Below are 24,092 nucleotides of genomic sequence, written 5' to 3'. Positions count from 1 at the left end.
GGCCAGGTGGAAAGGCCTGGAGGGCTGCATTTGGCCTCTGGGCTCAAGGTTCCCTTCATATAGGGCAGGGGTAGCCAACTCCCAAGAGACTGCAATCTACTTGCAGAGTTAAAAACTGGCAGTGATCTACCCCATTTTGGGGGGTTCAGGACAAAGTTGTTGAGCTTTTTTTAGGGGAGCAAACTTGTTGAGCTTCTTTGGGGGGACCACAGATGTCCAGTGATCTACCGGTAGATCACGATCTACCTGTTGGACATGCCTGATATAGGGGGTTGTGGTCACAGAGAAGTATTTTTAGGAACATAGGAAACTCTTGTCAAACTCAGTCAAACCTTTGATCCATCTAGCTCAGTATCAGTACACAGACTGGCAGAGGCTTAGGGTTTCAGGCAGGAACTCTTACCCAGCTCTGCCTGAAGATGCCAGGGATTAGACCTGCAAGATGGATGCTCCGTCAATGAACTGCAGCCCTTCCCAATTTGTTTTCCTTTATTTTCTTCCTTGAAAAAAGCAACACAGAAAATGTAGCAGTTTTATGACTTTTCCTTCACTTGACAGGCAGTTTATAGCCAACCATCATGCATCTCTAGACTGGCTGTTGTTTACCCCATCTTCAGGAATTCTGTAATGCATCCTTAATTTGGAACTGCTATTAGGCTACATTTATTATCTTTCTCTTGCTCTCCAGATAACTGGTCAGCTTTCTGCTTTTAACTTATTATTATTTCTCTCTCAGTTGATAGAAGATTCAAGTGGAATAGGAGTGTTGCTTAATAAGGATGTCTATGGATTGGTGCTGCTGGGTGGTTGTCTGCTTTAATTATTTGGGACAGGCAGAGCTTGCTGCAAAACAGAAATTTAAAATGTGGGTCACATTTTCAGCACGATGATAGAGTAGTTTAGAACCTCTAATAATAGACGAGAGACCAGGTACCCAGCTGAATTAATGTGTGTGTGTGTGTGTGTGTGTGTGTGTGTGTGCATGCGCATGTGTGTGCGGGCACACACACTTGCCTACTGCTTGCTATTTTCAACAGAAATACTCTAGAGCAGGAATGCGGGATGTGTGGCCCTCCAGATCCTGTTGCAAGAAATGGAAGAATGCCTCTCTCCACCTGAGAGAGGAGGATGCCTCATAGGCTGGATCTAGACACATCAAAGAAGCTTTCAGTTAAACCAGGCATGGCCAAACTCCAGCTGTTTTGGGACTACAACTCTCATCATCTCTAGCTAACAGGACCAGTGGTCAGGGATGATGGGAATTGTAGTCCCAAAGCAGCTGGAGGGCCAAGTTTAGCCATTCCTGAACTGTTAAACGTATTGTAAATTTAAACAGGGAAATCCAGCAGGGAAAACTGGACTCCATAGCTCCATCTGCTGGCACAATGTTTCTCGCATAAAGGTAAAGGGACCCCTGACCATTAGGTCCAGTCGTGACCAACTCTGGGGTTGTGGCGCTCTTCTCGCTTTATTGGCCGAGGGAGCCGGCGTACAGCTTCCAGGTCATGTGGCCAGCATGACTAAGCCGCTTCTGGCAAACCAGAGCAGCGCACGGAAATGCCATTTACCTTCCCGCTGGAGTGGTACCTATTTATCTACTTGCACTTTGGCGTGCTTTCGAACTGCTAGGTTGGCAGGAGCAGGGACCGAGCAATGGGAGCTCACCCCGTCATGGGGATTCGAACCGCCGACCTTCTGATTGGCAAGTCCTAGGCTCTGTGGTTTAACCCACAGCGCCACCCGCGTCCGTTTATCGCATATACAACACATATACAGTGGTACCTCGGGTTACTTATGCTTTATGTTGCAGACGCTTCAGGTTACAGACTCTGCTAACCCAGAAATAGTACCTCGGGTTAAGAACTTTGCTTCAGGATGAGAACAGAAATTGTGCTCTGGCGGCGTGGTGGCAGCTGGAGGCCACATTAGCTAAAGTGGAGCTTCAGGTTAAGAACAGTTTCAGGAACAGACCTCCGGAATGAATTAAGTACTTAACCCGAGGTACCACTGTAAATAGCTTTTTCTTTAGCAATCTAGCTGAGCCCTTGGAGTAAGGTTGGGGAACATGTGGTCCTCCAGATGCTGTTGTATTCCTTTTTTTTTAATATAAAATATTTATTGAAATTTTACAAAAACATAAATTTACAAAATACAAAAAAACATACAAAAATACATAAAAAAGAAAAATACAAAGTACAAAAACAGATACAAAAGAGTTAAAAACAAACCCATTTTTTGTAACTTTAAACTCATTAGCTTGTTTCCTTGACTTCCTCACACCTCCCCTTTTTGTATTCCCATTTAAATAATCAAATTAGCAAATCCTTACCCTCTTTCGTTTATCTTAACTCTATATCTTAACATATTATAGCTCTATATTTTCATCCATTATCAACTCATTTTTGCATATTCTCATTAACTTTGTTGCTAGTGCCTCTTATTTTCAATCCAACATCATTTTTAACATTCATTAATTTTACAGTGTTTCTGAAGATAGTCTTTAAATTTCTTCCAATCTTCTTCCACCAACTCTTCTCCCAGGTCTCGGATTCTGCCAGTCATTTCCGCTAATTCCATATAGTCCATCACCTTCATCTGCCACTCTTCCAGGGTGGGTAAATCTTGTGTCTTCCAATACTTTGCAATGAGTATTCTTGCTGCTGTTGTTGCATACATGAAGAAAGTTCTATCCTTCTTTGGCACCAATTGGCCGACTATGCCCAGGAGAAAGGCCTCTGGTTTCTTCAGGAAGGTATATTTAAATACCTTTTTTCATTTCATTATAGATCATCTCCCAGAAAGCCTTAATCTTTGGGCACGTCCACCAAAGGTGAAAGAATGTACCTTCATTTTTTTACATTTCCAACATTTATTATCAGGCAAATGATATATTTTTGCAAGCTTGACTGGTGTCATGTACCACCTGTATATCATTTTCATAATATTCTCTCTTAAGGCATTACATGCCGTAAATTTCATACCGGTGGTCCACAACTGTTCCCAGTCAGCAAACATAATGTTATGACCAATATCTTGTGCCCATTTAATCACTGCAGATTTAACCGTTTCATCCTGCGTATTCCATTTCAACAGCAAGTTATACATTCTTGAAAGTATCTTAGTTTTGGGATCTAACAGTTCTGTTTCCAATTTTGATTTTTCCACCTGGAAGCCAATTTTTTTGTCCAAATTATAGGCCTCTCTTATTTGATAATAATGAAGCCAGTCTCGCACTTTATCTTTTAATTTCTCAAAACTCTGCAATTTCAATTTCTTTCCTTCTTGTTCCAGTATTTCCCAATATTTCGGCCATTTGGCCTCCATATTGAGCTTTTTCTGAGCCTTCGCTTCCATTGGTGACAACCACCTTGGGGTTTTATTTTCCAGTAAGTCTTTGTATCTTATCCAGCAGATGCTGTTGTATTCCAACTCACATCAGCCCCAGTCAGCCTGGCCAATAGTCCGGGATGGTGATGGGAGTTGGGAATTCAGCAACATTGGGAGGACCACAGGTTCTCAATCCCCATCCTAAAGGATACTAACCCAGGTATAGCCCAATTCTATTGTTTTCAGGGGTTTTCCTTCCTCCATGAGAGCAGTCACTGCTGAGTTGCACCTTCTCCTTTCAATATGACCTTCACATTGACCCCCAACAGGAAGTCTTTCTTAAATAGGTGTGTGCAATTAATAGTAGAAACTCAGGTAGAAAATAAATCTGGGAGAGAAGAGGTGTTCAAACTCATTTCCGTGCTTAGAATCCATTCCAGACAATCTATTTATTGAGCATTCACCCTGATTTGTTTGCAGGGAAGTTAGTGTTGGCATTTTAGTGAGCATTAAACCTGATTTCTTTCTGAGGTGGTTGGACAATGTTGCATGAAGATAGTGTTATCTCACGCTTTCCAGTGCATTTTCTCATCACTGTCCTTGCTGCAAAAATGTTAGCTATTTTGGGGGAAGTGAGCTTGTTGTACAAGGTGTAACTGTACAACCTGAATTTGCCGGTACGTGATTGAATTCTGCTGTGGAATAATGACAATCTGTAAGCATTACGTTAGAACTCATATTGGGTTCTAATGCACAGGTGAGTTACCCACTGACAACACTTTTTCATCTTAACCTCTTCCCTTCAGAGTACATCTCCTGGTAGTAGCAGCCCTCTTGCACAAGTGACTGTTGTTCTTCTAGTTTGTGCAGGCTTTTAAAGCATGAGTGCTATTGATGGATGATGCTTCGCACAGACCTAAGCACCAGCTGTAAAGTATTGCTGTTCCTGGAAGTGATAGCATCATTTGGGGACCTAACTTCCCTTGCCTTCTGAAGGCGTAATACAAACACCTTGTGTTATACACCTTTCCTACAATAGTAGGCATCTCAGTGGTATAAAGGTGTCCAACTTGGAGAGAGTAATGCTCCCCTCTTCCTTAACTGTATCCTTCCTTTCTCAATGCAGTGCCCTGAGGATTTGAGGCCTATGAAGGATGGTACTGGTTGCTACGACTACTCCAAGGGAATTGACTGCTCAGATGGCTTCAATGGTGGCTGTGAGCAACTGTGTCTTCAGCAGACTCTCCCTCTCCCATCAGAACCCATGTCCAGCACCATCCACATGTTCTGCGGGTGAGTCCCATGGGCAAGAGGTGTTGGTGGATACAAATTCAATGGACTGCAGTCTCAAAGCCTTCTGTATGCTTGCTTTTTGAACATTCCTGCCTGGCTAAGCAAATGTAATATGGAAGCTCAAGCCAACTCAAAACACTGTGTATTCAGCAGACAAAGTAAGGTAGTTGGTAGATGGACACCTTATGGGAAAATGCACCACTTCTGGAAGCTGCTACTGCTATTGTCTGATGAACTTTGGATATGTCACTTTCAAGGGAGGACTGGAAGTGACTGTTAACATGGCCACTATCACCACCCACAAATTCTCAGTGTCATGCTGCCTTGTTCCATCTGGAGCCTGTCACTTTTGCACACCCCAGCCCTTTTATGCATTGTTGCTGTGAAGTCATGTTGGTGGAAGAGGGGTCAGCACAGCTGTCAGAGTTGGTTTGTTTTTAAAGATGTAGCTTGTCCCCTAGCTTTGCTGTGGGCTTTGGACTTAGACACCTTGCCTTGCATCTGAGATAAAGGATGCAAGGAGCATCCAGAGGAGGGGGTTTCTCTCAGCTTTGGGTTGGTGGATTTCAGCTGGCCACATTCCCCAGAGCAGAGGGACATGGGGTGATCACTGCATCTCTCTTTCCCTCCAGTGCCAAATTCCCCACAGATTTTGTTTCTTTGGCTTGTGGCAGCAGCTGTTGCTGCCTCAATACCACTTTGACCTTCAAAGGAATGTTAGGTGTGGATTTGTGCTGTGGAGAAGCACATTCCGAAATGTAACTCCAAGGAACATCTGTCAATTCCTGACACATCCAGGTGCTCAGGCAGCTGAGATTTTGCTGTGTCCCAGCCCTTCATGGCTCCCTGGGGCTTTGAGTTCATCAACTAGCTTTTTCGTGCATGTGTCTATTGCTTTATTTCTCGGCACAGAAAAGTAAAGAGGAATGTGCATCCTGTGGGAAGGCTGATAGCTCCAGTGAAGCAGCCAGCCCATCAAAGTTTTGCTTTCAAATCCAGCAATGAAAAGATTGTAGACTGTTCTGATTCTGTGTGGATTGGCATGGGAGCAGAAGAATCGGCACACTTTCAATATTCCACCACTCTAGAACTTGTGTCCCCTTATGAAAAGAAGAATGCAGTTTAAATCAATTAACTACTCGAACAGCTGACTCATATTTCTTCAGTTGAGACATAGTAGCCCTAATAATTTGGAAGTGGGGTTAGAGAAGAGAATGCCAAAATATAAGGAGAAATGTTTGATTCAAGGGATGAGGCAGATTGGGCTAAGCCTTTCCTCCCCGCTATCGCTTTGGTGAGGGTTCTGCTATAACAAGTGTGGCAAACTATTTGCCCTTCAGATATTGCTGGGCTACAGCTCCCATCCCCACTGATCATTGCCATGCTGGCTAGGGTTGATGGGAGTTAGAGTCCAATAATACCTGAAGGCTGACTGGTTGCTTGCTGTTTTTCTGTTAAGGAACACATTGTGAAATAAGCACATAACACCAGAGGGTTTGGTTAGGCTCCAGAACAGGGTTTTCCAAATGCAGTTCTTACCACCTCACAAGGAGCACCCCACAAAGAGCATTGGAGGTGCTAGTTTTCCCCCATGTTGCTGAACCGAGACTAGACAGCTCATTTGCTCTGTAATCAACCCCGTACCCCACCACATGGTGGTATATGAAGGACAGGTGTACTCTTAGCAATCCCAGGAGCAGTTTCTGCAAGCTGACATTTCTTCAACAGCACTGAGGTCGGTCCCCCCCCCCCTTCAGAGGAATTGTTTCTTCTGCAAAAGTGCTTTTGAAATTATTCTTAGGAACACATGAGGAAAGCCTTAAATCATAGTTGGGAATTCACGTCCAAGAAACATTTATAGGCATATATCTAATATCAATTTTGTTTATTTTCCCCAAAACATTATAATGCAAAAATTTGTGCAGATTTTTGTTTTCTTCATAGTAGGAATATTTAACATCAGTGTTAACCCATTAAACACTGTTTGAAGTACTTCAGTTGCATTGTCTAGTTGTAGTACTTAGAACAGCCCTGTAAAATAAATCAGTATTGTATAATTTCTCATATTAAAGATGGGGCAACGGAGGCTATGAAGTGTGGCTTGCCTAAGGCCACCTTGTGATTTCATGGCAGATTCAAACCAGGAACTTTATGATTCATAGTTCAGTCTCTTTGCTACAGCAACTCTTGCTGTCTTTGTTACTGGTATTCAGTGACTGGTTTTTATTCCTGTAATGTTTGGTTTGGTTTTCTCTGGCTAACTTTTACATGTGAGGTTTTTCTACTCATTCTGTAACATGCTATGTGGTGCACTTAACTTACTCAGGGATTTTCATATGATTTCCACTACGCAACTGTAAAATATCTGTCTGGTCCATATTGTTAAAGCAGACTTCATGTAAGCCTATTGCACCCTCAGGAAGCTGCTACAGCTCCAGCGTGCTGACAGGGGCCACCACTGATGCCTGTCAGGGGGGCAGCTTTACATTCTCTGCATCCTCCCACGGTGCTCTACTCAACTCCAAATTGCCCTAGTATAGTGTTGTCCCAGGGAAAATTAAAATGGCAGCGCCCACTTCTCTGATTCTCATCTGAGCATTGCCACTGTCTTTGTCTTCTAAATAAGTGAACCAAAATAAGAGGGACCCACTAAAGTGCATTTTGCTGACAAACCCTCCCCACAATCTTCAAGCTGGTCCTGGTTTTAGCCAAGCCTTTGGTATATACTTTCCTCTCATTTTTAATCTCTTCGACACACAGGGTCCCTTGTGCTGTTCCTTATTTCGGTGCCTCACTTTGGTGCATCAGATTTAATATTTATGCTGCACCACTGTGCTGGCCCATTTAACCTACTCCTGCCTCCCTCACCCACCAAAAAATAAACAACGTGATAGATTTTATCTGGAACTGACTTTTGTTGTTTGCTGTTTGTGCATATCTGATGTATCTTTTTGTGTTTGGTTCTCAGCTGTGTTGAGGAATACAGGCTGGCACCAGATGGCAAATCATGTCTCATGCTGTCAGACATCTGTGAGGGCCCCAAGTGCCTTAAGCCAGATGTGAAGTTCAATGATACCCTCTTTGGAGAGATGCTGCATGGCTACAACAACAGGACCCAGCATGTCAACCAAGGGCAGGTCTTCCAGATGACCTTCAGGTAGGCCTTGTTCGCCCTCAACCAGCTTTTGCTACAATGTGCATTTGCTGGGTATATAAAAAAGGTAAAGCCGCTTCTGGCGAAACCAGAGCAGCACATGGAAATGCCGTTTACCTTCCCGCCAGAGCGGTACCTATTTATCTATTTGCACTTTGACGTGCTTTCGAACTGCTAGGTTGGAAGGACAGATGCATATGCATCTGGACAGGAGTGTTTGTGTGTGTCAAAAAGTCGAAAACTCCCAGATTCTGCAAAGTACCCTGAATTCCCTTTGCTGTGCAGTTTCTGATTTAGAACCCAGTGAGTTAGAAGAAGCCATACATGATGTCCATGAACCAGAGTGTACTGGCTTCATGGACTCTTCTTATGGAAATTCTTTTAGTGGTTTAGGTGCTTCTGGGGCTGGTTCTGAGCACCATCCCCCCCCCAGAATCCCCAGCTTTGTCTACTGAAGAAGGGGGTGACAGCTGTATACATACAGTTCCTCAGAACCTCAGTTAATCCCCCACAATTACAACAACTAAATTGTCTTATATTTATCCATTTTTTGGCTGAATACTTTCATACACTCTCAAGTTTGTGCTGAGATTCCAGATTCTGCTCTAGATATCATATGCTACAACTCTTAGTATGAGTACAGCAGTGCAGAGTGTCCAGTTCTAAGCTTAGACCAAATAAATTGACCTAGGGGATGGAAGACTGCAAAGCTCTTTTATACCTTTCTAAATTCCTTTGAGGAAAGATACATATATGTAATGTTTTCTTTTTCTTTTTTGAAGTTTAAAGTTCACAACTGATTTTAAAAAGAGGACGTTGATTGGATGGCATGCGCTGAGCCCCCCATCTTGCACCTAAAGAATGATCTGGCTTCCGTTCCACTTTCCCTCTGTTCTTTTAAATTCAAACTGGGTTTAGGGCAGCTGATTTTATTGTAGGGAAAAGCCCAGTCTCCTCAGTCTAAAAGCCAGGTGCTTCCTTTTGTGGAGTCATTAAATAGGAAGTGAGGCCTCAGGCCTCTAATCTAAACCCTATCCATTAAGCACATGAGAGTTAATAATAATAATAATAATAATAATAATAATAATAATAATAATAATAATAGTATGCCGCCCATCTAACTGGGTTGCCGCAGCCATTCTGGGCAGCTCACAACAAAATATTAAAAACTCAACAAAATATCCAACATTAAAAACTTTCCTGTTGTTATTACTCCCTTTTCTTTATGGTTGAAAGTACTCCGTTTCATTCTGGGATCTTACTGCTAAGCTGGAATCACAGGCAATAAGAGCCTGCTGCATCAACAACAGATGGTGCTTTTAGATTCCCTCCTAGTCCAATGCTGATTCAGCAACCCATACTCCACTGTCCTCTTCACTTGAGAAAGGTTGATGATGATGCAAATCTTAAGGCTATTCATGTCATAGTATGCAATGACTTGTTCTTGTGAGGCTGCCAGGGGCACTGCCTGGATTTCTGAATCCCACAGAGGATAATTAGGGAGAAATCCCTTCAATGTTAAATCTGTAAGACAGAAAAAGAAAACCAGTCATGGAATACTGGTGGAATATAATTAATATGAAGGCTATGAATTAATATGTGTGTGTCAGGGTGGGAGAGAATGTAGTCCATGAAAAAGGACAGATTTGCAGACAGATTTGTTGTTGATGATGATGATAATGATGATGATGATGATGATGATGATGATGATAATTCAAAAAATCAACATCATGGCTCTGTAAAGTGACTATATCACTCCATAGTAATAATTTTAGCTATAGTAAATGGGCACCTGCAGGTTCTCAAGCTAAACTGGACCAACAAAAAATGAGGGAAGACGAAAGTTGTTTTGGAAATTCGAGATCAAAGACTCAGACAATTCTAAGGAAGGAAAGATGCAGATTGTTGGAGCTCACAATATGAGAATTGTTTGACTGAGCTTGTACAGTAAGCCCAAAAACTATGCACATTTAACCTGTGTGCATTCAGCTTTACGCACTTGAGATAGATAGATAGATGATAGATAGATTAGATAGATAGATGATATAGATAGATGATAGATAGATGATAGATAGATAGATAGATATAGATAGATGATAGATAGATAGATAGATAGATAGATAGATAGATAGATAGATAGATAGATAGCAGAAATAGGTGGGTGTCTATGAAAGATAACTTTGGCAATCCCACCCACCACTGAACCCAGTGTGTTTTGACTATATGCAGTTTTGGCTTTAGGCACGATCCCAGGAACTTAAACCCCTGCATAAGTTGCAGGTTTACTATATACACATCTGTGTAGCTTGAGTTCAATAGTTAGCTGTACATTCAATATACTCATCAGAGGATGGTAGGATGGGGCGGTGCTTTTGACCTGACATTGAGCAGTGCAGTGGTGGCATGGCGGCAGCGGGAGGCCCCATTAGCTAAAGTGGTAGCTCAGGTTAAGAACAGTTTCAGGTTAAGAACGGACCTCCAGAATGAATTAAGTTCTTAACCAGAGGTACCACTGTATAAGAAATTGAGTTGGCAAAAATGGAACTCCACAGCACCATCTGGTGTCACAGTGTTACTGCTCACTGCTGCTTACCAGGGTGAAAAGGTGAGGGGGAAAGGTGATGGTGAGTTTGGCATGGTACAAGCACACCAGCAGAAGCACTGGATTGGTTCCACCAGCGCGAGGTGAGTGGTGCTACCTCTGAGAATTACTTTAGTTCCCATTTACAGAGTTATGCAGGAGAGATCCCAAGTTGTTTGACCCTTTAATTAGTTCCCTTTTCCCTCCTATAAAAACTATGCAAGACATTCTCCATTTAAAGTTTAAATTTTGTTGTTGTTTAGTAGTTAGTCTTGTCCTACTCTTCGTGACCCCATGGACCAGAGCATGCCAGGCACTCCTGTTTTCCACTGCCTCCCGCAGTTTCATCGAATTCATGTTGGTAGTTTCAAGAACATTGCCCAACCATCTTGTCCACATATACCGTATTTTTTTGCACCATAACACTCACTTTTTTCCTCCTAGAAAGTAAGGGGAAATGTCTGTGCGTGTTATGGAGCGAATGCCTACGGGTGGCGGGGGGATCTGCTGCAGTCGTGAGCAGAGGATCCATGGTTCCCCTTCCATGGTTCCCCTTCCATGGTTCCCCTTCCTTCCCTCCTCCGTGGCTCGCTTTGAAACAGCAAAGCGGGAGAAGAGCCGCTGAGTGGGGAGGAGAGAGGGACAGAGAGCCTGCTTGCCTTAAAGGAGCAAAGCAAGCAGGCTCTCTGTCCCTCTCTCCTCCCCACTCAGCTCGCTAAATAGCATTATTAACAGCTTCCTTCTCCACACACCCCATGCGTGCTCCTTGTCCCTTGAGTGCTTTTCCTTCCCTCCCCACTTAAAACGTGCTTACAAAGCATGGATCCACATGGATCCTCAGGATTTTTGCACTGGGTCACCCCAAATTCACCATCAGATCACATAGCATGTCCATGGCTACATCTTGCACCAAAAAAATCACGCACCCACTGTTGCCTGGGGTCACAGTGGTGCAAAAACGTTACAAAGCATCGATCCACATGGATCCTCAGGATTTTTGCATTGGGCTACTCCAAACTCACTGTCAGATCACATGTCTGAGGCCACGGCATGAACCACAAAAATCATACATCCACTGTTTCGTTTAGAATATTTTTTTTCTTGTTTTCCTCCTCTAAAAACTATGTGCATGTTATGGTCTGGTGTGTGTTATAGAGCGAAAAATACGGTAACTTTTACTCAGTGTACTTGCACTTGTTAGATTAAATATACAAGACAGGTGTTATTTACATTGCTGATACATCTTACATAGGCTTGTCTCTGAGACAAATACTGTTGCAGACTGACTAACTCTGGAGCAGACAGCAGCACAACAGAAAATACCTGCTGCTCTCACACAAAAGACTTAATAACTGCTACCGCTGTGCCAATGGACATAACTGCCTCAGATGTAGGACAGCACAAAGTTCCATAGCCCTTGTGAGCATTAACCCTTTACCTAGCATTTTGAATGCTTTCATCCCATGCTACTGCCTCACCACCTACTATTCTGTAGCGACTGGTGCATTATGGTGCTTAAATTGTTGTGTTGAAGTTTTGTGTTCTTCACTCATTGCTTTAAAATGGTTGCATTCTTTCATAAAGTTATATTGTGTGTTCTTCAGCTGTGGGTTCAGGTTTTCTGCCAACACAGGTGTCACAAGGCAGTGGCAGGGAGTTCCAAAGGAAAGGGGCAGCTCAGGAGAGAAAGGATGGGGGTGGGTAATAGAGGAAGGAATTATTTAATGTCACCTATTCTTGTTCAGCTTTCCTGTAACCACAATGTTTAGAAATCTGAAATGCAAGCTGAAATTCTTAGAAATCCAGTGCCTTTCTTTCTGGCAGCTTAGAAGAGCTTCCCAACAATGCTGTGAGATGGGTTAGCCTAAGAGCTAGTGACCTGCCCAAGGCTACCCAGTGAGTTTCACAGCTGTGTGAGTTTAAATATTGATTTTTCATGTCTATAAAATATTCTGTAGCGGCTCACATCAGTTTCACAGCTTATTGATATAGACCTGTGGTCCAGACCATTTTTGACATTACATTTTTGCTGATGGGTCCTGGGGCAGAAATTGTAACATTCTGACGAATTTCATGTGTATCTGTCATGAATACCAGTAAACCAAGAAACAGCTCTTCATACTATTCTGCTTTGCAAATGGACACCATATTTAGTATTTCTGACATCACATTTCCCCCCAGTCCAGAGGATTAAGCTGTGGACTTCCCTCCCAAAAACCAAACATGCTGGTAAAGTCAAAAAAATAACATGCTGGTAAACAGAACAGGGAAATCCCTGGAAAAATTATTTTGCCTATCTTTGGCAACACAGCCTCTGAAATCAGCTCCAGCCGGCATGGCCGGTGGTCAGGGGTGATGGAACTTCTAGTTCAGCAACATCTTGAAGAGTCATGGGCTGGATTCAGACACATCAAAGAAGTGTTTCAGTTAAACACATTGTCAACTTTGTACAGTGGTACCTCGGCTTACAGACGCTTCAGGTTACAGACTCCGCTAACCCAGAAGTGGTACCTCAGGTTAAGAACCTTGCCTCAGGATGAGAACAGAAATTGTGCGGTGGTGGCATGGCGGCAGCGGGAGGCCCCATTAGCTAAAGTGGTACCTCAGGTTAAGAACAGTTTCAGGTTAAGAACAGACCTCCTGAACGAATTAAGTTCTTAACCCAAGGTACCACTGTATAAGAAATTGAGTTGGCAAAAATGGAGCTCTACAGCACCATCTGGTGTCACAATGTTATAATGCATATACAGCACATAATGTAAAGGTAAAGGGACCCCTGACCATTAGGTCCAGTCATGACCCACTATGGGGTTGCGGTGCTCATCTCGCTTTACTGATCCGATGTTTGTCCGCAGACAGTTTTTCTGGGCCATGTGGCCAGCATGACTAAGCCACTTTTGGGGAACCAGAACAGCACACGGAAATGCCATTTACCTTCCCACCGGAGCGGTACCTATTTATCTACTTGCACTTTGATGTGCTTTCGAACTGCTAGGTTGGCAGGAGCTGAGACAGAGCAATGAACCGCCGACCTTCTGATCGGCAAGTCCTAGGCTCTGTGGTTTAATCCACAGCGCCACCTGCGTCCCATACAGCACATATAAAGCGTATTTTTCTTTGTCAATGTAGCTGAGTTCATCGGTTTTCTACTCCTGTTCTACAGCTTCAGCAAGGGAACCCCCATACTTCTGCGTGTCCTCTGGAGGAGGAGGGCTTCCCCTCTACATACACTCTGTGGGGAAAGATGGACACTCTCCACTCAGTTATATTTTATCTGCAGTTAAAGCCCCAACTCTGGAGACTTTTTTCTTCCCCTGCTATTTGTTCGAGCTTTGTTACTCAATTCTTGTTTTCTCTTCCCTCAGTTTCCCAATGGAAGAAGAGAAATAAATGCAGCCTTCCACCCAAGACTGCATTTAAGATAAATGGCATATGGGTTATAAAGCACTCTGTGCAGGATACATAAGCTGTTTACGTATCTCCCTGTGATTGGGAGTGCTTTGCTTTTTAGGTTTTTTGTTTTTGTTTCTGTTTTTTTATCTTGTTTGTGCCAAAGATCCCAGTTAAGATATTCAAGAACCTCTCTGAGCATTAAGGACACCAGCTGTTTGAGCAGCCCTTAATTTGATGCAAGTGAAACATAGCAGGAAGCTGCCCTAATGCCGGGGATTAAAAGCCTTTTTCAACAAAGTGGAACAGGGGGGCTGCATCTTTTAAAGGGATTTACAGCTCCTTGGATCCCTTTAGCTACATGGATGAGTCAGCCTGCTTCCTGTGCCTTAGTAGCTTCAGTTTCCATAATAAATAGAATAATCACAACCCACTGTGCAAGATGGCATGGCAGGGAAGCAACAGTCGGTAGTGCAGGAATCTACCCTGAGCACCTTTATCAGGTAGTACCTAGGAATACTGTTGGGTAGTTGATTCACACCAAGTCAGACTACTGGTCCATCTAACTCAGTATTGTCTACAGTGGTACCTCGGGTTACAGACGCTTCAGGTTACAGACACTTCAGGTTACAGACTCAGCTAACCCAGAAGTAATACCTCGGGTTAAGAACTTTGTGGTGCAGTGGCAGCAGGAGGTCCCATTAGCTAAAGTGGTAGCTCAGGTTAAGAACAGTTTCAGGTTAAGAACGGACCTCCAGAACGAATTAAGTTTTTAACCCGATGTACCACTGTACACTATAATGATGATGGTAATGATAGAATTCATATTGCGGGCGAGCCTCTTCAGAGGACTAAAAGAAGGCGACGGATTTGTGAAGATTAATGATGGAAAGAGTGCTTTTATTTATGGAAGTGATGATATATGGAAACCATCTCGATATGGTGATTGGATGAACGGAAAAATTCACACAGGATTATAACTGGTGTTTACTTGCTTAAGGAGATTATCAGAAGAGATCACAAAGAAAAAAGAAAAATATATTAATAAGATGAGACGTAGGAACAGCAAGATAGGACTGGATAGAAATATGAACATTATTTGGACAGATTTGTGGATATTAACGCAGCAGTAAGAAGATGATTGGAATCCCCTTCGGAACTTGAAATATGGGTACCCCCAACAAAAAATTTAAAATTCGGCTTTGTAATTCGGAACTTATGTGATGTGATTTGATTTGATTGGTCTGTTAATAAAAATTAATTTTTTTAAAAAAAAAGATAATGATAGAATTTATATACTACTTCATCATAACCTCTAGGTCCGGGGGGTGGGGGAGCTCCATATGTTGTTGGACTTCAGCTCCCATCAGCCCCTGCTGGCATTAGCCCATGCATGGAGGTGATGGGAGTTGTAGTCCAACAACGTATGGAGGCCAACCTCTGTTTAAAAAACCTTCAGTAGAGAGTCCACCACATTAGGAGGCTTTATGTTCCACTGTCAAATAGCTCTTACTGCCAGGAAGTTCTTCCTAAAGCTTAGTCAAAATCTCCTTTCTTGGTGGTTGGGGAGGGGTGAAGCAGCTTTTCCACAGCTCTCTCTGAAATGTATTTAATATGAAAACAACACTGGACAAAACAACTCATTTTCAATTTCCTTTTCATGTTGTTTGCTTTTTTATTTGACAAAGCTCCACCCCTCCCCACCCCTGTGCTGATTAAACACAAACATTTTAAACATGTGAGTCGAAATTCATGAAAATTCAGTTCACCTCTTCCCCCCCCCCTTCTTCCAGGGAGGAGGGGGGTGTCTTTATATAGTAACCCTGACTCTTCAATTCCAGAATGGCAAGCTTTTGTTTCAGCAAAGTTATGTTAATGTTGTCATGCTTCATGTTGGGTCACTGAACCGACGAGGGAGGAATTGTCATAATATTGATGGGAAGTTTTGGCAAGTTAATTTTAAAGCTGTCACTTGGCATCTCCCTCACTGTTGCTTCTCAATAAAACTCCATGATGATTATGGGTCATGCATGACAGCTAGAGAGCAATTCCTGCAACCAAGAGCTGAAAAGCCGTGTCGTTTCCCCCCCCCCTCCCCGACATCCTTTCCCCAGACCCCACCCTTCCTTATCACCTACTTTCTTTCTTCTGGTTTGCCACTCAGTTATGGATTATTCACATGGCCCAAACTTTACCTGCTCTTAAGAATTTGAAAATGAAACCTTGGGCTATACATCCCTACCTCACCTTATTGCCCTTTAAGAACATAAAGAAGAGCCCTGCTCAATCAGACCAAAGGCACCTCTATACATTAACAACAACAACAAGACAATGGGGGCCACCTTTCTTTATGGAAAACCTTCCAGAGACATAGGCTGATTTAGGGCATCATGGCTGGTTGCCCTGCACAGAGCTCTGAGCCAGAGGCACTGGGCTTTGGGAAGGAGAGCTCTAGCAGGGTTCTAGAGTGTGCCTGCCTGCTGCCCAAAGCCTAGTTAGTGCTTGCCCAGCTTTGAGAAGGAGACAGAAGGCCTCCTTCCCAATACCCAGCACCTCCCTTACCCATCTTTGGGAAGGCAGCTCTGGTGAGGAGCATCTAATTTTGGCCTCATACAGGCTGCCATACTACCAAGGTCCATCCATACAGAGACCATGTGCCAGTGATGGGCAGTGTCAGAGGCAAAATAGTTCTTTGCTTTCTCATGGTTCCCTGCAGTTCCCCACTCCTGATATATCTAGCATTTCATTCTCACAGTGACTAACAGGTTAGCCTGGATAGCTCAGTTGGTAAGGGCATGATGCTGATGATGCCAAGGTTGCAGGTTCGATCCCTGTATGGGCAGCTGCATATTCCTGCATTGGACTAGTTGATCCTCAGGGTCTCTTCCAACCCTATGATTCTATGTCCAACCCCCTGCCATGCAGGAAACTAACCAAAACATCCATGACAGATGGCCGTCCAACCTCTGCTTAAAAAACTCAAGGACGGAGAGTCCATAACTTCTCAAGTGAGATCATTCTTCTGTCAAACAGCTCTTATTGTTAGAAAGTTCTTCCTAATGTTTAGTTGGAATCTCCTTTCTTGTAACCTGAAGCCATTGGTTCATGTCCTACCTCCAGAGCAGGAGAAAACAAGCTTTCTCTGTCTTCCTTGTGACAGCCCTTGAAATATTGGAGATGGCTGTCATATCTTCTCTCAGTCTCCTCTTTTCCAAGCTAAATGGTCTTAGTCCAGTATACCTGAAGGAGCGTTTCCACCCCCATCGCTCAGCCCAGACACTGAGGTTCCCCTCTGAGGGTCTTCTGGCTGTTCCCTCACTGTGAGAAGTTACAGGGAACCAGGGAGAAGGCTTTCTTGGCAGTGGCGCCCTCCCTGGGGAATGCCCACGCATCAGATTTCAAGAAGATAAAGAACTACACAACTTTAAGGTTTCTGGGCACCCCCACATTTAATGGTGGGCATTCTCTGTGGTCCCTCCAGGAGCTGTGAAGAAGTTCAGGCAGTGGGGAGGGAGGAAATAAATCCTCTCAAAACTTTCCAGGGTTACTAGAAAGACTGCGGCACCCGCAGCGCCATGTGAACCCGTGTCTGCTACTTTGGAAGGCAGAACAGGAGTAATCTGGGAGCAAGCCCCTGCCAAGGAATGAGCCTCCATTTTCCAGCATGATTTGTGGAAATGTTCCTCCTTAGTTCAGCTAATTGGATGAATCATGAGGCATTTATGAAGCAGGACATGCAAACAGGCTGTGATTAATCAGTTGCTGAAAGAACTGATACTTTTGAAGGTATTTGAATGATATTTTAAAGCTTTGGAAAATTCCTGCAGCAGGCATGAATGGGAAAAGAGGAGGGCAGGGTGCTTGACGTTTTCTTATGATTATTGGATATGGTTTCCTTTCCCTCTGCCCTCCCCTGCACAATGGAAAGAGGCATGTGTACTTGCTTGTATGTTTCTTCTTGGATGAGAAGGAGGGGAATACATTTGATTTATGTTTTACAAGGAATTCAATACGGCTTTGTACGTCAACACGGCTTTATACGTCAACACTTTATCCCCCTTGATCGAGGAGTGAATGGGTGATATTTATTACCATCTCCAGATGGGGCGTTGTGAGAGAAGGAATGCAGTGAAAAAATAACCTGCAGCTTAACTGCTATGGAGCCAAGGAGAGGCAGAATTTGAGAGAGACTTGTGTTACAACCGGCACTGGAGAGGAAGGCATAACAGGGTAGGATCCAATGGCTCAGAGAAAAGGTCTGGAAGATTTGCTCTGCATGTTTGGCTGCAGTCAGACGGATTGCTGTGTGGCTGTGTTATCACTGGAATGCTATGCATCCTTGAATGAACACACATACAAAACAGACACTCAACCAGGGAAAGATCTACAACTGGAACAGTGAGCGAGAGGATTTGAGTAGGAAAAGGAGTTCAATTGGAAAAAAAACTACACATGCTATTTGGATTGTATATACTAAGATTTAATTGAGCTGTTTGCTGTTTCCAGGGCTGTAAAGGGGCAACTGAATGAATGCAATACTATTGGCAAAAATGAAGTGATGTCATCTAGAGACTAAATGAGAATTGACACAGCAGTGAGGATACATTTTAGACATACCCTATAACGAGAGTGGGAAACTATTTATTTTTGAAATTGTATTAAACTGAATTAATTTGGTTTGATTTGTAATAATTTGGAAAATCAATAAAAATAATTGGCAAAAACACACACACCACAAATCAACTTTTAGAAGACATCTGAAGGCAGCCCTGTATCTAGAAGTTTTTAATGTTTGACATTTTACTACCTTTTTATATTTGCTGTAAGCAGACCAGAGTGCCTAGGGAAACCCAGCCAGATGGGTAGGGTACAACAACAACAACAACAACAACAACAACAAACAACAACAAACAACATACCAGGCTCCCTCAATTGTTCCTCATAAGGCTTGGTTTCCAAACCCTTAAACATCTTGGTTGTCCTCCTCTGCACATGTTCCAGCTTGTCAATACCTTTCTTAAATTGTGATGCCCAGAACCAGGCACAGTATTCCAGCTGTGGTCTGACCATGAGATCAGTATCCCAGTCCCGCAATTATTACCCAGTGACTGAAATTGATTGGTTGATTATATTTCTATGCCACTTTTCATTCAAATTAATCACAAAGCAGCTTACAAACGATAAATAATAATGGAATAACAAATACGACATAAATCTTATAGAATAACAAATAATTGGTAAAACAATTACAAATAGTAAAGCAATAGCCATCCCTAAAACACTATTAACAAAACAACTAAAAAAATAAGCTAAACAGTACTATTACAAAAAAGTCATATTATAGGATTCACAAAGTACTACAGCAGTGATAATCTATAAAACGATATTATATCTATACAAAATTAAATCTATAAAACAACATTAACAAAATAGCAACCAAAAAGTAATCTAAGCACCACTGAATTCATATACACACACTCCCCACCCCCATGGCTCACAATCTTCTACTCAAAAAATAAATAAAAATCCTTTCTGTAGCACCTTAGAGACCAGCTAAGTTTGTTATTGGTACGAGCTTTTGAGCTTTTGTGTGCATGCATGCACACTTCTTCAGATACCTTCAGATATCTTCTACTCATAATGCCCGTGGCAGCAACTCCCTTTTTAAGGCTCCTAGGGTTCTAGGGTGGGACAAGTCAGGTGTAAAAAGCCTTTGTCTGGTGGCCAGCATTAAGTCTCTTTCGCCTCGGAGGCATCCTGTGACAGATCCTGGAAGTTCCATATAGTCATTGTAGTCAGTAACCATTGATAGACCAAATGGAGGATGGATGGCGGCTAACAGATTGAGGTTGAATCCTGACAAGACAGAAGTACTGTTTTGGGGGGACAGGAGGTGGGCAGGTGTGGAGGATTCCCTGGTCCTGAATGGGGTAACTGTGCCCCTGAAGGACCAGGTGCGCAGCCTGGGAGTCATTTTGGACTCACAGCTGTCCATGGAGTCACAGGTCAAATCTGTGTCCAGGGCAGCTGTTTACCAGCTCCATCTGGTATGTAGGCTGAGACCCTATCTGCCTGCGGACTGTCTCGCCAGAGCAGTGGCGTAGCGTGGGGGGTGCAGGGGGGCGGGCCGCACCGGGCGCAACATCTGGGGTTAGGGCAAATCCATGGGTTAGGGGGCGCAAATCCACGGGTTAGGGGGCGCAAATTACTTGCCTTGCCCCGGGTGCTGACAACCCACGCTACACCACTGCGCCAGAGTGGTGCATGCTCTGGTTATCTCCCGCTTGGACTATTGCAATGCACTCTACGTGGGGCTACCTTTGAAGGTGACTCGGAAACTACAACTAATCCAGAATGCGGCAGCTAGACTGGTGACTGGGGGCGGCCGCCGAGACCATATAACACCGGTCTTGAAAGACCTACATTGGCTCCCAGTACGTTTCCGAGCACAATCCAAAGTGTTGGTGCTGACCTTTAAAGCCCTAAACAGCCTCGGCCCAGTATACCTGAAGGAGCGTCTCCACCCCCATCATTCTGCCCGGACGCTGAGGTCCAGCGCCGAGGGCCTTCTGGCGGTTCCCTCATTGCAAGAAGCAAAGCTACAGGGAACCAGGCAGAGGCAAAGCTACAGGGAACCAGGCAGAGGGCCTTCTCGGTAGTGGCGCCCGCCCTGTGGAATGCCCTTCCAGCAGATGTCAAAGCGATAAACAACTACCTGACATTCAGAAGACATCTTAAAGCAGCCCTGTTCAGGGAAGTTTTTAACGTGTGATATTTTACTGTATTTTTGGTTTCTATGGAAGCCGCCCAGAGTGGCTGGGGAGGCCCAGCCAGATGGGCGGGGTATAAATAATAAATTATTATTATTATTAAATGATATTTTCCCCATTCTCATATGTTAGGATAGTAAGTGGGGCATCTCAGTGGGACTGTGTGTCACCAATCCTGAAAGCATTGCACAGGCTGCCAGCAAGCTACTGAGCCCAAGACAAGCCGCTACTAGCACCCAAGTACTGTACCTAAAAGAATGGCTTCCCCAATATCAATGATCTTGGAACCTATCATTGGCAGGCGAGGCCTTGTTAGGGGTGACGTATCTGCCACTCTGGGCTGCTTCAGGAGGAAGGGTGGGATATAGGTTAAAAATAATTAAATAAGTGCATTTATTTATAACCTGGTGGCTGCTGTCGTGCTCCTGTCCTAACTGTAATAGAAGTGAGGCTAACTCCTTAAGCATAAGCCCTAGAGAAGTACCAACAACTGTTCCATATTTTTTTTAATGTGAACATATGTCTTTCCTTGCAGTGAGCAGCATGAACTGTAAGCCCCCTTTACGTAGTGCACCCCCTTAGTCCTTTCTGTGTGCCTGCAGAATTATGAGAGTCTGGCTTGTTGGCTCATGCTAAAAGGACAGCATATGAATGAGGATATTGTGAAAAGAAAGGCTATAGCTCAGCAAGTAGGGCTAGAAAAGACTCCCATCTGAAGTTTGCAATGTAAAATCCAGTACAGAGGAAAAGCAGCTTGAGGATCAGCAGAAGCATTATGGGGGATTGTACGCACATGAAGGTGATGGATGGTTGATGAAGGTTCCTGTGTGAGAGGCAGGGAAGGGAAGATCTCCCAGGGTGGGAGGCTGGGAGAAGAAAGGGAAGCTCCCAGGTGAGAGCTGGGAGGGTCCACCCCCTTCTTTGATCTTAATCAAAGGATTAAGATCTACGTTTGAGAGAGGACTCTACATTTTCATTTTCTTTGTTTTTGTCTAGATTTGTTTCGTTTATCTTAATGTATTACAAAAAAACCTTAATAAAATCTTATGAGCAAAAAAAGTAGAAGCATTATGGAGGGAAACCATTGCTGAATGACAGAGCATCTCCTTTGCATGCAGAAGATCCCGGGTTCAACTCCCGGCATCCCCAAGTAGGGCTTGTTTTAAACATGCCCTGTTTTAAACATTGGAGAGCTGCTGCCAGTCTGTGCAGACAGTATGAAGCTAGATGAACTAATTCTCTGACTTGTTGTAAGGAAATTTCCTTCAATTAAGGGTCAGGTGGGATTATTTAGCTTGGTAATATTTTGGCCTTTCTCTTTACCTCTTAGTTATGTATTTCCAGGAAAGGTCTTGTATCTCTGGTTTATTGACCAACCCTGTCAAACAAAAGCCTGTGATTCTGATCTCAGGATGAAGGAAGACCCTTTAGATCTTTGAGCACATTTTGAATAGCTCTTGGGGAATATTAAATGTAAAGCATGTAACAACATTAAATTAATTTCATTGATTTTAAAAAGAGGGGTCCTTTGCAGTACCTAAATGTAAAAAGAATAATTGGTCTGTTTATTATTCCTGCCCTGAAGAGCACCACATTTCTCGGTGCCTTGAATAGCTTGTTTACCTCTTACCCTTCAGCTTGGCATAATAGATAGATCTGCTTCCCCGGGGCTGGCTTCTATTTCATTCCCTTTTATTATGGGTTTTTGTATGTGTGCACGCGCAATTCTATTACCTGTTCAGCGCTCTAAAGCCTCGGACATATTGGTTGGAGGGTAATGATAGTTTTTGAACCCGGGCTAATACCTCCACAGCACATGCTGTGCCGAGGGATTGGACTGAGGGACGTGCTGGGTAGAGAGAAAAACTGAGCCCTTTGCAGTTTAAGCGGGGGAGCAGTACTCTCGTGGCAATTGGCTGGCTCCGTCAGCTCCCACTTGATATGCAGGCTCACGCAGGGAAATTCAAAGCAGTGTGCGGAAAAAAAAGCTCTCCTGCCATCCGAGAACAGCATTAGTTCCTCAAGATCCATTTTGAACAAGCCGACTCTTCTTGCCCGTGCCAACGTCTCTTTTAGATAATTTGGCCTTTGCATTTCTCTGCATGCAGATGAGCTCCCCAAGGTCAGGGGAGCCTTGTTGCAACACAAGTGGGTAAACACCTTACTTGTTTCTGCAAGGCTGCACATACCCTCCGCAGCATTGGTTAAGATGGTAAGAAGGCAGTGTATTAGCTGCAGATCTTTGAGGCTTTCATCCGTTTTGACTGTGCCCAACTCTGCAAACAATATAAGGAGGGAACCCGAAAGGGTCTGATATTAATTTAACGTATGGCTCCTCCCACCTGTCCCCCTGCCAAATGCTAGGCTTTGAATAACTACAGATTGGGCAACATTACGTAGCATATTTTGTCATTGTCTGTATTCTCTTTGTCTGGTTTTGCTATTTAGATCTTCAGTGAAGGGTGTGAAATGTAAACTAGTAGATGGAATAGCTGCTCTGAATAAGGCAAAACTGTGCCTTTAGTAAATTCAAGACATATTCCAGGTACTATTTTCCAAAAACTGGCTGCTTTTAATGTTCTCTGCTTTTAAAGTGCTGCTGCTGCTGTTCATATGCTGTCATATATTGTTATATTATTGTTAATATGTAAGCAGCCCCAAGTATATTTTAATACAGAAGGGTGGAATACCTATATGACCTTGTGGACTGGTCTGGAAACTCCTGTGGGGCAGAATGCAGTGGCTAGACTGCTGGTGGGGCGACATGTCTGCTAACATATACTCTGTCAGTTGATATGCTAGCAGGCGATGTTCAAGGCTTTTTTGTTGATACACAGAGCCCTGAACAACTTTTGTCCAGGATACCTTAGGGACTGCCTGAGTCCTGCCCCCCTGCCCACAAAAAAATGTTACAGAGACCTGATTGATCTCAATCAGAAGTCAAGCATTTACTGCCACAGGTTCTGTGTTAATGGAACGCTCTTCCAGCAGAGATTGAGCAAGATTGATGTTTGCTCTGATTTTGAGCTAAAGAGCAGATTTTCCCTGGGAAAGAAGCAGGGCAAGGGGGAAACTGCTTGGACCTATACTTTCTATGCATAAGACAAGCGAAAGTATGGATGAGCCGTCAGGGGTGAAGTGGTTTGGTCCCAGTTGCAGCAAGGGAGCATGGAATATGTGGCCCTTGATATGCTGATGGACTCAAATTCCCTGTTCCATTCACCCTGGCAAATGGTAACAAGAGCTGCAGCTACACAACATTTGGAGGATGACAGGTTCCCCAACACTGCCAGATTGAACCCAACAGCATTGGCAAAGAGCTTCTGTGACAGTGGAGTAAGAACACTGGGCCAATGGTCCATCTCGTCCAGCACTTTGTTCTCACAGTGAGCAACCAGATGCCTCTGGGAACCCCACAAAAAGGAGTGCAACAACATTCTCCCTACCTGTGATTCATATCAGCTGGAATCCAGAGGCAAATGACCTCCAAGACCGGAAGTAGAACATAACTATTAGAGCTGGGGGGTTTCCCTGCCTCCATGCCATGTAGTTCCTGCCAAGTGTTCTTAAGTAAAGG

The 24,092-nt window shown here is 43.6% G+C and overlaps 1 protein-coding gene and 1 long non-coding RNA gene across 5 annotated transcripts in view; one reads left to right on the top strand and one right to left on the bottom strand.

The window, feature by feature from the left end:
- ASTN2 (astrotactin 2) overlaps positions 1-24,092 on the top strand; it is a 656,937-nt gene that overhangs the window by 420,871 nt on the left and 211,974 nt on the right. For 2 of the 4 annotated variants that reach the window (XM_083597178.1, XM_083597179.1), the window contains exons 12-13: positions 4,454-4,620; positions 7,589-7,777. In XM_083597178.1, coding sequence (XP_083453304.1) covers positions 4,454-4,620; positions 7,589-7,777 — 356 coding nt within the window. Of the gene's footprint in view, positions 1-4,453; positions 4,621-7,588; positions 7,778-10,392; positions 10,460-23,039; positions 23,061-24,092 lie in introns of those variants that run through there. The other 2 variants (XM_083597180.1, XM_083597182.1) reach the window with 2 other exon arrangements.
- Positions 8,959-11,695, bottom strand: LOC310754942. Its single transcript, XR_014544090.1, has 2 exons — positions 11,604-11,695; positions 8,959-9,298 (listed from the first exon to the last, which is right to left on the bottom strand). It is a non-coding gene; the product is annotated as an uncharacterized lncRNA (long non-coding RNA).

The sequence above is a fragment of the Podarcis filfolensis genome, assembly GCF_964270895.1.
Source record: "Podarcis filfolensis genome assembly, chromosome: Z".
NCBI classification, from domain to species: domain Eukaryota; kingdom Metazoa; phylum Chordata; class Lepidosauria; order Squamata; family Lacertidae; genus Podarcis; species Podarcis filfolensis.
This window is presented reverse-complemented; position numbering and strand designations above follow the sequence as displayed.